Source organism: Parasteatoda tepidariorum, chromosome 3 (genome assembly GCF_043381705.1).
Source record: "Parasteatoda tepidariorum isolate YZ-2023 chromosome 3, CAS_Ptep_4.0, whole genome shotgun sequence".
Lineage (NCBI taxonomy): Eukaryota > Metazoa > Arthropoda > Arachnida > Araneae > Theridiidae > Parasteatoda > Parasteatoda tepidariorum.
In genome coordinates this window covers 44056448-44068453 of record NC_092206.1, presented here as the reverse complement: position 1 = coordinate 44068453, position 12006 = coordinate 44056448, and the positions used below count along the sequence as shown (strand labels likewise).

At 29.9% G+C, this 12006-nt stretch overlaps 1 protein-coding gene across 1 annotated transcript; it reads right to left on the bottom strand.

Moving 5' to 3' along the window:
- Positions 1 to 6491: 6491 nt before the first annotated feature.
- LOC122270987 (uncharacterized) lies at positions 6492 to 11494 on the bottom strand. Its single transcript, XM_043050524.2, has 2 exons — positions 11279 to 11494; positions 6492 to 6862 (listed from the first exon to the last, which is right to left on the bottom strand). Exons 1-2 carry the CDS (start codon positions 11288 to 11290, stop codon positions 6542 to 6544), a joined length of 333 nt encoding a protein of 110 aa, XP_042906458.1. The 5' UTR covers positions 11291 to 11494; the 3' UTR covers positions 6492 to 6541.
- Between the last annotated feature and the right edge of the window lie 512 nt (positions 11495 to 12006).

Genomic DNA, 12006 nt, shown 5'->3' with positions numbered 1-12006 from the left:
ATGCTAGTGTTTCAGCTGACGTCACTATAAATTAGAGGCTGTTAGTGAACACGTTATTGATGACGTCAAAAAAAGAGTCTTATGCTGAACTGTTCCCCCCTCCCTATAAGGGCCATTCTCACTGCATATGATTGACGAATGAGATTGGTGTAATGTGATTAGTGCAAAAATACTAATAAAAAAATTAAAAATTGTGATTGGTGTATATTGGTGACCCGCAAAACATTCCTCAATTCGCTATTGCAGCGAACTATAGGGGGCGTTGTTGTATGAAACGAATACCTGAGATTTCCATATGAACAGTCATTCAGTTACTCTGGAGACGTCTTTAATGTAGCATTGTAACGTTCTTTCTTTATTGTAGCTTATTAAATTTAAAAAAGAAAAATGTTTGATATTATTTCTTATGCAAACGAAAAGAAAATGGTATATCTTTTCTTTTTAGAGAAGGAACATCCAAAACACATCGGTAAAATATTTGTAAATAAACAAAAAAAAAAAGGTATCTTCTTATTAGAGTTAAAATCTAATGCCTGAGAAATAGTTTTACTAAATTTAATGATATAACATGAAAGGCTTATTTAAACTTTACATTCCATAGTTTTAAGAATCATATTACTTCAACCATTAAAATAAGCAAAAAGTATACATAAGCTTCATAAATTTACATAATTTAATTTTGCAAAAAAAAATTTTGACAACAATTTTTATCAAAAAATTTTAAGTTTCTGTAAAATTCATTATTTAGAAATTAAAAAAAAGCAAAATAAAGAATGCTTACGAAGCAAAGAAACGATTCTAAAAATTCCTCACATTAAAAAAAACCTTCATGTTTCTTTTCGTCTTTTTTTTTTTTTCATAATCGGACGTAGAAAACCATTTTATAGGAAATTATCATCAAAAAAGAAAAAAAATTATTTACAAGTAAAATTTTTTATTATGAAAATTGTAACACTCACCTGCTATATAAATCCAGACATGTTCTTCCAAAATGATATGTTCTTCATTTGCCAACTTTGTTCTCAAATAATACATACATAGATTATCCATTCATTATTTTACGATTACGTACCACACAATAAAATTTTATAATTGCAAGATCTCGATATGAATTTCAATATGTAACTGAAAAACAGTGTAGATGAATTCTGGTTGAAATTTATCATTCAAAATTAAAAAATACTTACCAAGAAAACTATAAAAATTTATTAATAATCAACATAAATGATATTATTTCAAGTAATTCAGATGATTCTTTATTGCTGTTTTTCGAATTATATAGGTTCAGATATATATACTATTCTATAACTATTACAGTTCTGCATGTTCTGAAATTGCATTTGTTCATTGGAATGAAGCACGCAATGTTGTTTTCACTTTAATTAGTAATGAATTGAAGGGAAAAAAATGGAATTTACCGTATTACACACTTCTGTAACAGTATGGAAGTTATCGGAAGCAAGTTTGTTGATAAAATAGAAAGGTAAAAATTATTGAGAAATTTCTTGAAATGTTGAGCCCGTTCTGTTACTGAAAGATTTACCAATGCACTGGGTCTTCAGCCTTTCCTTTGGGAAATTTTCCTTCTTATTTTGCTACTAAGAAGGGAATGGTTAAGGGCCAAAGGAATGGAACCTGTCTTCTGGGCGTATTCAAGCGTTGCGATCGTATTTGGTCGAAAGCATTTTGAATTGTAAGAAAACACAACGTTTTAAATATTTTTGAGGAAGTATTTTATAAAACAAATTTTGCATAAAATTTGAATGAAATTATTCGAATAGTTTACTTTTCTAAAATTTAATAACACAGAAACTATTCTATCAATTAAGCTCAAAATGTTGTAATTTGATATGAAAAATTACATTCCTTAACACTATATAAAAAAATGCATACCTTACAATTTAAAACTTTTCTATAATTATTTAATAAAATATTAAAAACTAATAAAAAAATTATTAAAATTTACAATTTGCATGGAGATACATTTGGTTAAACGCATTTTGTGATTGTGTACGACAATTTTTCGATTCGCTTAAGGAATTTTCAAAATATAGCCCAAAAAAGTAAAACTAATATGAGGTTGACAAAATTTTTGACTGTTCTCTTGATTGACCTATTGGGACCATATTTTCTTAATTGTGACTATCCTTCATATTTTGAAAGCCCGGAATCAGAATCCGTCCAAAATATTTACTCAGAGAAAATACGTTTTGGTGTCTGATTTTGTAATTTAAAATATCATGTGCTCTAAATAATTAGCATACTTGAGGTCAATTCTTTGAATCAGTAAAACTAAGTCCTAGTACTTTAAAATCCAATCATTAAATCATAATTTTTTTCAGGGTGCTCCGTTTTTTATTCCGTTCTGTTTATTATTTTTCCGTTCTGTTCACGACTAGTATCGTTTTTGTATGTCGCAATACTGGATTTATAAACATTCTCAAAAAGGTGCTTGATAGAAATTATTATTGAGTTGGCGTCCAAGCTGGCTTATAACCACCAAGTCTGTTACGGAATCATTTAGCGTAACTTAACTCTGAACTTATTCTATAATTTAATTAAGCGAGCTAATACGGGTCATACAAAAGACGTCTATCCATTAAAAAATTTAAAATTATGAATTTCTTTAAAAATATCTCAAAAATATAAGTTTGTAATGTTACTTTCTTTCTTTCCATAGTTTTTGCAAGCAAAGCAAAGACATTCATTTTTATCCCCCCTATTTGTTTGAAGTCATCAACAGATAGACCCTCAAGCCCCATCTCCAGTTAAAAATAAATTGAAGAAAATCTGTTAAAAAAAAGTACTTTGGAGACTATGGTGATGGTGATTTGGCCAATTCCGCTACAGAATTTTGTACTAGAACCAACCACAAAATTTTTACAGTAATTATGCAGAAATATCAGAGTATTTGGGGTGCCATCTATAGTGAGGGATATGAAATACTACACTTTTTACTTAAAAAAGAAAAGAAAAGAAAACATGACCTATTTTCTTGATCAGATGCATCAATCTGGAAGTATAGCTCTCGGAGGATTTATACGTTGTGAGAAAGTGCAGACATTGAATCCTTAGTTTCGAATTACCGAACTGTCGGGAGTGAGATTGACCAATTAGTCCTATCAGCTACAGCTCTGTACCATTACTCAGGGACCGATCAAGACAAATTCAGGCCCATGGCCCACCACATTTTCTGGGCCCCTTACAAAATATTTTGAAATTAAATTACTGAAGAGTAGTAACAGTAAAAAAATCTATTGAACTGCATGATTCAAGACAAACATTGTAAGAAATTTTGAAAACAGACAGTTGAAGATAATTTCTAAGATAAAATTTACGTATGTATAAATTAAAGCAAAATATAAAACAACAAAACAATGTTATGCCAAAATAAAAATAGTTTGATGACCACAAACAATTGAAATCAGTGTTTTCTGCTAAAAGTCACTGATTAGCTGAATTATTTTTTATTGTAAGCTGTAAGTATCTATATTATATAAAACGCTAATACGTACGTATGTATCAATAAAACCGATATTTCTTTTCTCGCGCTGGCAACAGTTTTCATTTTTAATTGATTGGATTCGGCGCGCAAGAGCACGTAGTGAGCATCATATGGCTAATCCATGTTATATAAAACGCTAATACGTTTTAATTGATAGGCTTCGGCGCGCAAGAGCACGTAGTGAGCATCATATGTCTAATCGGGTGAATTCTCACCGAATTATCAAAAAAATTCTCACAAAATTATCTTCATCGAAGCCGATGCTTTACATCCGGCGTTCAGTACTATTTCATATTGTTTTACAACACATGGTTTTAGCCCTCTGGTGGGAAAGACTTTAAAACAAAACTTACAACAGTTACTTTTCTCAACAACTGAAATTTAGAATAGTGTGATTAAGAAAAATATGTGAACTGTTTGTAATTTCAAATTAATATTTAAATGCACAGGTTTAGAATTTTCTACAGTGAAAAGTTTTCGGAACTTCAGTGTTCAAAAAAGTATACAAAAGCTAGACGTTAAGAACGTATCCAATATGCGAGCAAAGCGAGCATCGGATTGCGAAGCAATCCGAAATAAACTGCGAAAGCAGTTCCGGGGGTTGGCGAGCGCGAGCGAGCAGGGGGCGAAGCCTCCTAGTTTTTTATTTAGTACTTAAACCAACTCAAAGCTGACTTACCTTACATACTTATACTTTTTACTAATTTTTTAGGCCCCTCAGAAATTGTGGGCCTTAGGCCCATGCCTATCGGGCCAAGGCGATTATCAGGCCCTGCCATTACTGAGGCAAAGAACTAAATGTTTTCATGAGGTGGATCTAGTTGGCGTGGATAAAGTTATTGTTTGTCTAATTAAGCGAAAAAACAGTTGATAAGCATTTTTCTCAGAGTTAACAGTTAAAATAACGTCAATTTATGGTAATCTTATTGTTTTGATAAAATAGCAATTAAAGGAATTATTATTTTATACCATAAATTTCTACCAATGTGGATTTGCTCCCCCAGTTTTGTTATTTTTCTCTTAAGATTTATTTTTAAAAGCAAGGAGCTCTAAACGAATTTTTAAAGTAAGCAATTCTATAAATCTTATGAAAATTTAGATTCAATTGAAAATATAATGATTTTTTTTTCAAATAAAATTATTTGTTTAGTTTAAAAAGCTTTATTTTCAAGCAATAAAAGGGATATTGTTTTAAATTTTCTAAATTTTACTTAAGACAAATTTCAGAAACAGATTGAAATTAATAAATTTGGTTTGAAGCTAAAAAAAATCTGGAATGAAATTCTGTAAACTCTTTAGATATAAATTTGTTTAAAATTCAAACTGAAAATTTATTTCTATTAGACAAAATGATAAGTATAATTTTTGTTCCGCAATAATCCAATTCGAATTTGAATTCGAAATTAAAGTTAACTAATTAATCTTAACTACTTACCTTTACTATAATATTGTTTTTACTATAAACTTCGCGCAAAAGCAGTTTTATTAAGTCAAAAATAAATAAATAAACAACAAAGGCTAAAAAAACCTAATAAACAAAATTAGTAATAAAATTATTAAAATACAGACTTATTAAAAACCTAATTTTAGGCATATTTTAAAATAATTAAATTGGGTTAAAATCTAGCTGAAAAGTTTTCGACGATTCTCAACTATAAAGTAATTACAATTAAATCAAACATGCATTTTAGAATTTTCTTTTTAATGAATATAGACAGTGCACGTTATCTCCGTCCTCAATATATACGTTTAGAATTTCTACCTAAATATAAGAAATTAATGTATAATTTAAAATATATATATATAAAAAGTTGAAGATTTACTAACAAGGAAAGCAAGATAGAAGACTTCAATTTTGCCACAATACAAAATATTTGTAGCTTTTCTACAGATATATCAGAAAATATACTTCTGAAACAATGACTGCTTAATTACAGTAAATTTACTGCAACATATCCACGGATTTAAAATATCAGTTTTTTTTTAAATTTATGATTTTTGGGTGACTTCATTTAAACTTCAGTAATTTTGTAGGCAAAAGCTGAAAGTTTTTTCGAAATAAATTAATGATAAATTACCTTGCATTAGCTTCAAAATACACCAGAAATATAAGATATGCCTTAAAAATACATAAATATTTTCCAGAGTGAACTGCACTACAGAAAATGTGCAGTTAACTCTGGGAAAACTACAAAACTACTTCAGTTCTGTAGAAAAACAGCAGTTTATTTAAAAATTAATGAAGTTACTTAGAAGTATACTTCCCACAGTCATATAAAATATTAATTAATCCTGTAAAATATTATTCCGTTATATTTCTGCCACCGATTCACAATCCGTGGAAGGTTTCAGCACTTCCTTTTCTCCATTTAACGCAAGTGGTGATTTGCATTGCATTTCACCACTTAAGAGGACCCTGGAAGAAATTTTTCTCTCAATCTCTCTTTTACCACTATTATTAATTAGAAACTTAAAAGAAAGAAAAAGTAATTTCAGGCCTTAAAGTAAGCCATGAAGCTTCACTTATTGAAAAGAAAAAAGAAATTCAATATATCAAAATGCAAGCAAATTATTGGAAGAGAACTCCATTGCGCAATCTTGAGTTATCGTCTCATAATAAAATTTTTTTCCATTTTGATATTATAAAAATTTCTTTTCAGTGTTTCATGGTTTACTCAAGGTTTGTCTAAAATCACTTTTTTATAATTTGAATTTTAAATTTGCTCTGAAGGGCAGAATGAGAATAGTAAACGTGCTGAGAATGCCAAAAGAAAAATTAGCTCTTATTTTCATGGGCCCTTGACAGCAAGAAAAAACAGTAGAAAACCAGGAATGTCTAATAAGAGTCAAATAGAGACGGATTTTGAAAGAACAAAATTTAAAGGATAGAATAAAGCCAAATCTCAAACCAAAGGGGCATGAGAAAGTTGGCTGTATACCTTATCCATGTCAAAACTGCGTGAAGTTGCCTCAGTAAGTAAGCAAGTAAACAAATAATATCTATTTATTGATTTTTAAAGGAAAATCCTCTTGATTCTATCCCATAGAAACAGGCTCATCATCGATGGTTCGCAGTATGTGTCTCATAGCGTATTCTTGTGGGGTAAGGATTTGTACTCGCTCCGGCTGACTTGGAGAGGGAAATGCTGGAAGCCATCTATCTCCATCCCAATACATTCTGAGGCCTTGTCTTCGGACAGCAGAGAGGTACTTATATTTGCAATTTTCCCACAAATTCTTTATATCACGATAATATTCACTAGCATACCTCAAGTTTGCTTCGACCCTTTTGATTGCTTTCATTTGTTCATCGTTTTTTTCTTTTTTCAAACGTAGATCTTTTTCTGCTTTTTCAATCTGAAATGACAAAAAAGGAAATTTTGTTAGCTTTTCAGCAAAAATACGCAACCCTTCAATAATGGAAGAGGCGCCTTCAGTACTTGAAACCTTTTTAAATTTCTCAAGAAAATATTTTTATTTTCAGAGGTGTTTAGTTCACGCAGTTTTTCATAATTAAAAATAAGGTTTCGCGCTTTCAGAGGTTTGAGGGACAGACAATAAATAACGAAACAAAACAAGTATTTTTGAACACAACTATTTTATTCTGTGCTAAAAATATCAAGCAATAAGCTTGTAATTTGAATCTATTAATTTGGTGGAAGTTATTTTCAATAACTGCATAAAATTTCGCGAATTTCGTTTAAATATTTATGAGCATTTTTACAAAAAATAAACTTTTTTGTCCTAATTTTTTTTGTTATAACTTCAAAAGCATTAAATAAAATTGAATAAAATTTTTAGAGAAATTTATAAATAATTAGAAAACTACTGTTTTAAAAAATTTATAATAAAAATTCGTAGAAAACTGCTTTAGATATGAGCATCTAAAGTAGTTCTTTTGTACTGCGCATGTGCTCGAAAAATAAAAAAATTTCTTTTTATTCTTTTGCAGTGAATCTTATATGGCAACTAATGAAAAAAAAATCTGATTTGAATGCCTTAAAAATTTAAAAAGTTTCTAGCAATTTTCTGAGTAACTTTTGAACTTTTCAGAAGAAAGCTCAAAATAATAAAAGGGGTTTTCGCATATTTTATTTTGCATCATAAAACAAAATTTAATACGAAATCATAATACCTTAGAGCAATTATCCGTGTGCCAAAATAAGGTAGAACGAGGAAAAAAAATATTTGAAAGTTAACAACATTTTTTAAAGAATGATCTCCCACAATGCCGTTGTCATTTTTAATCAATCTTGTTTCATATTACTAAATATAATTTGTGGAAAATCCCTGAATGTTTCTAACTTTCTTGTAAAGGTACAAAAACTAGTTAAATGTTGCTTGAAACTTTTACAATTTTTAAGATATACTAATCAGACTTTTTCATTAGATACCAAATACGATTCACAATAAAAATATGAAAAGAATTTTTAAATTTTTTTTTTCGCATGCGAAGTTTAAAAGAAATACTTCAAATGCTCATATCTTACGCAGTTTTTAACAAACTTCTTTCAAATTTTGAAACAATAATTTTTAAACTTTTATTTGCTTAAAAATTTTTGAAAAATTTGCTTAAAACATTGAAATTAAAGATCAGTACAATAAATGAATCGCTTGGTGAATGAACATGTTTGGTGATCTTTCAAAAACTACCCAATTATTGGATTAAAGACTTTTATTGAATGGCTTTTTCGTCATTAAAAAAAACACTTTTTATTCTAATTTTAATAACTGTTGCGAAATTACAACAATTGTGCGTAACTTAGTTTACGCTGTATCGATTTTCAATCAGCGTCATTTAAGCAGCTTATTATAGAGCAAAAACTCTTTTCATTGGTTTTTTTTTACATATTTACAGAATTTGAAAAATGTTTTTATGATCTAATTTTTTAGTACTTTAAAAAATATTTCACCTCTGCTTTGCTTAGACTTATAAAAATATGCAAAAATAAAGAATTTTAAATTTATTTTACCGGTTTTAACTTAGGTGAAATAGAGAAGAGAAAATAGAGGTGAAATAGGGAAGCAAAGTTACTCGCGTTCGTAGCATCCCTAAAGCTACACGTGCCTCCTGGGCGGTGCTAAATGAGTAACAGCTCTGCAGCCGAGATTTCTTTGTATATATCATTGCTAAGAGAACGGACAAAAGAAAAATCGTGGAGAAATGACATCCTCAATCTCCCCGATCGCCCAAGAAGCAGTGCTGTAGCTGCCTTTCGTCCTGCTACCAAGCACGATTGCTTATACGCTCATCTTTTCCGTTTTAAAATAGTGGATAATCCTGCCTGCCCTCTCTGCCGTAGTGGTGCGACGATGAATGCTGAACATCTCCTCAACTGTTCAGATCTCACAAAGAACTGCATCTACTCCTGATACTTTCTTGATTTAATTTTTGTGTTGATACCTTGCTCTTGTTTTTGTATTTTGTATATTTCACCTCTTTTGCATTTTTCTTTTTATCTCTGTACGATGTTAGGATAATGCTTGTATCGCCAGCTGCATTGGAAATAAAAAAATTAAAAAAACTTAGGTGAAATAATCGAACAAAATTCTCTGACTCTTCAAAATCGTTTAATATTTGGATTTAAATATTTCAATTAATTGTCAAATTTCAAATTGAGGCTGTTCTCTTCAGAAAGATTGTAAATGTAGTTTAAAAGTAAGGATTTTTCTTGGATGTTTTTGATATTATAGGCTTTTTAGCTTCGTCTTTATCTTTCATTTTGCTTGATGAGAGAGCTTCAAAGAGTACTATTTATTCTGCACGATGTGGCAGTGGTTTCATAGTGAACATACTTATTTTTGGTTGTAGTATAAACCTTGGTAATAGTCTTTTCCCATAAGACTGAATTCTATTTATTCAGTTATTTAAAATTTTGAAAACATAGAAATAAGGCGAATCTTCTAATTTCGGATGGGTATGCGATGACCACAATTTCCAGAGTCTTGACTTTAGATCCAATTCCTTTTGTCCCAAATAGAGTTAAGAATTAGAACACAGAACATTAAATCGAACAATTTTGGCTTTATATATCGGAATTGGTTGATTTTTCAGACGTCGTAAATCTTAGGCAGTAAGAGACACATTGAACGCTTAAGGGGTAGGCCAGTATGTATNTTGTACGACCAGGGAAGAAGGTCGAACTAGATGAAACCGGGGGGGAGGTGTCAGGATCCTGATTCCTCTCCCACGCATTTGATTGACCCCTTGACCTGAGGAGGGTCAGAGGGTGAAGGACACTGCAGGTGTCGGCCCCTACATTGGGGGTGGAGCAAAGGACTGTTTCACATGGGAAAGAGGATTTTGTAGAGAGCAGATCAGTTTTGAAGGCAGGAGAGATTAGCTTTGAACGCGGAAGAGTTGAGTTTTGAGTTGAACTATGCTAGAGAAAGTATGAGAGAGAAGGGAGCAGCAGCGCTCCGGAATATTATATTCTCCAATTCATGTATCATTTTGTAAATAATTCTATAATCAAGAATTTAGTAATAAATAAGCTAAAATTGAAATAATCCGTGGTCATCCTTAGTGAGTAGTCTTTAAAAACGAACCAAGAGACAAAAGGTCTCACAGACACATTGAACGTTTAAGGGGTAGGCCAGTATGTATTTTTTCCGAAAATTGACTCTCCCCGTTTTAACATTATTTTCTGGTGTTCAGCCTTTTGCAGCAGTAGAACAACAGCAAAAGATGCAATGTAGTATGTGAATATACGAATCCTCCAATATCAATGGTGGAAGTGGAAACCTTACCAAACGTATATTGAGCTTACTAATAATCAAATTCTCAAGTATATATTTTATTGGTGTCTTTATTTTAATTTTTTATGAGCATCAAAATGTCCTTTTTTCAATTCCGGTAAAAAAAATAAAAATTTGAAGGTTAATAAAAACTCAACAAGATAAAGAAATCAGAAAATCATTATTCTACAATGTAGAAAATTTAATTATCTGTTAATTTAATTATTTAATAAAAAAAAGGGAACTGACTGAGTAGTTCTTGAGTTGATATTTGTTTAGGAAAACTTTGATTTTAAGCGAAAACTGTTTGAAGTTTAAATTTCTGCGACCTAAGCTTTAAACAGCGGATAAAAAATTTGCTTTACTTAAAAAATGAGAAGAAACTGAAATCATAAACTTGATAATAAATTATAAAACTCAATTAATTAATGGTAATTATATATTTTCTCAATTATATTTAATTATTTCGTAAAAAGTAATAAATTTTAATTTTCAGAACGTTCGACACATATTGTGAGATTTTTTTTACACGGTATTACTTTATATTTTGGTCATGGAACAAAACCCACAAAACTCATATAATAATAAATATAAACATTATAAAATTGTCCAAAAGGATCTTGATTTGTCCAAAATAAGTCAGCACTTGAATCAAATTTCTCATCTTTCTAATAATTTTTCATTCTGGTTAAAAATTTCGATCAACAAGGGTAAAACCAATTATATTTTTATATCACTTTGTAAAGGCTTTGTATAGTAACAGACAAAACCAGCCTTAATGTATTACTTCTTAAGTGATCAAATTTTATCAAATGTTGTCCGACATTGCACGCAGAGTATCAGAAGATTAAAGTTTTTGTGCTGCATTCTGCAGAACATCGCATAGGTTTTTCGATTTTCGGAAAATCATTTTAAAACATTATTTTCCTCATTCTAAATTTTTAGAAAATACAGAAAAAAATTCCAATAACTTAGAGAAATGTCTCCTCTTTTTTCTATGTCTGTGTTTAAAATTTTTTAAAAATATTTTCATACCTTAGGAATCATTTCTAAATCTAACTTCACAATGGCATCTCTTTCCTGTAAACATTTGAGAACAGCTTCTGTATAGCCGACTTTTTCATAAGCAAATTCAGTCAGATACTTTTTATCTCTTTCGATTTCTTCCAAAATAAGATCGTGCCACTGTTCCACAGCCCTTTGTGCAACTTCTTCGCTTGGTGCTACCTGAAATATGTCATTAAAGATGGAATAAAAATGGGCAAATCACATTTTGATATTGAATAAATAGGTATATTATATGGGTTATTCGTTCGAAACATTAATTCCCTGTGAGCTTTATGCTTCTTTTATAACATGTGCAAACATTTTTTTTTCATGGAGAGGAAAGTGTTTTTTAGAATGTATTCTAAGAAGTTAATAATATGTAACGATAATAGGATTATTATTTTTCCTTTCTATTTTGTTAAAAAATAAATCATTCCCCCAGTTGAATTAAAATAAGAGAAGAAAAAATTTCTCAAACTATTAGTTTAATGATTTGCATTTTTCTATTCATGGAGAGGAAAGTGTTTTTTTAGAATGTATTCTAAGAAGTTAATAATATCCGAATCATTAGGAAAAACATTTCCTAATGATTCGGCTTTTGTGGGCATGTTGCCAGCTTTTTTTAAATTTAGTAGTGTTAGTGGTCAGATTCTTTAATGTTAATAATGATTATGTTGAAATATTCGAAACAATCAGATTATAGGATTGAACAAAAA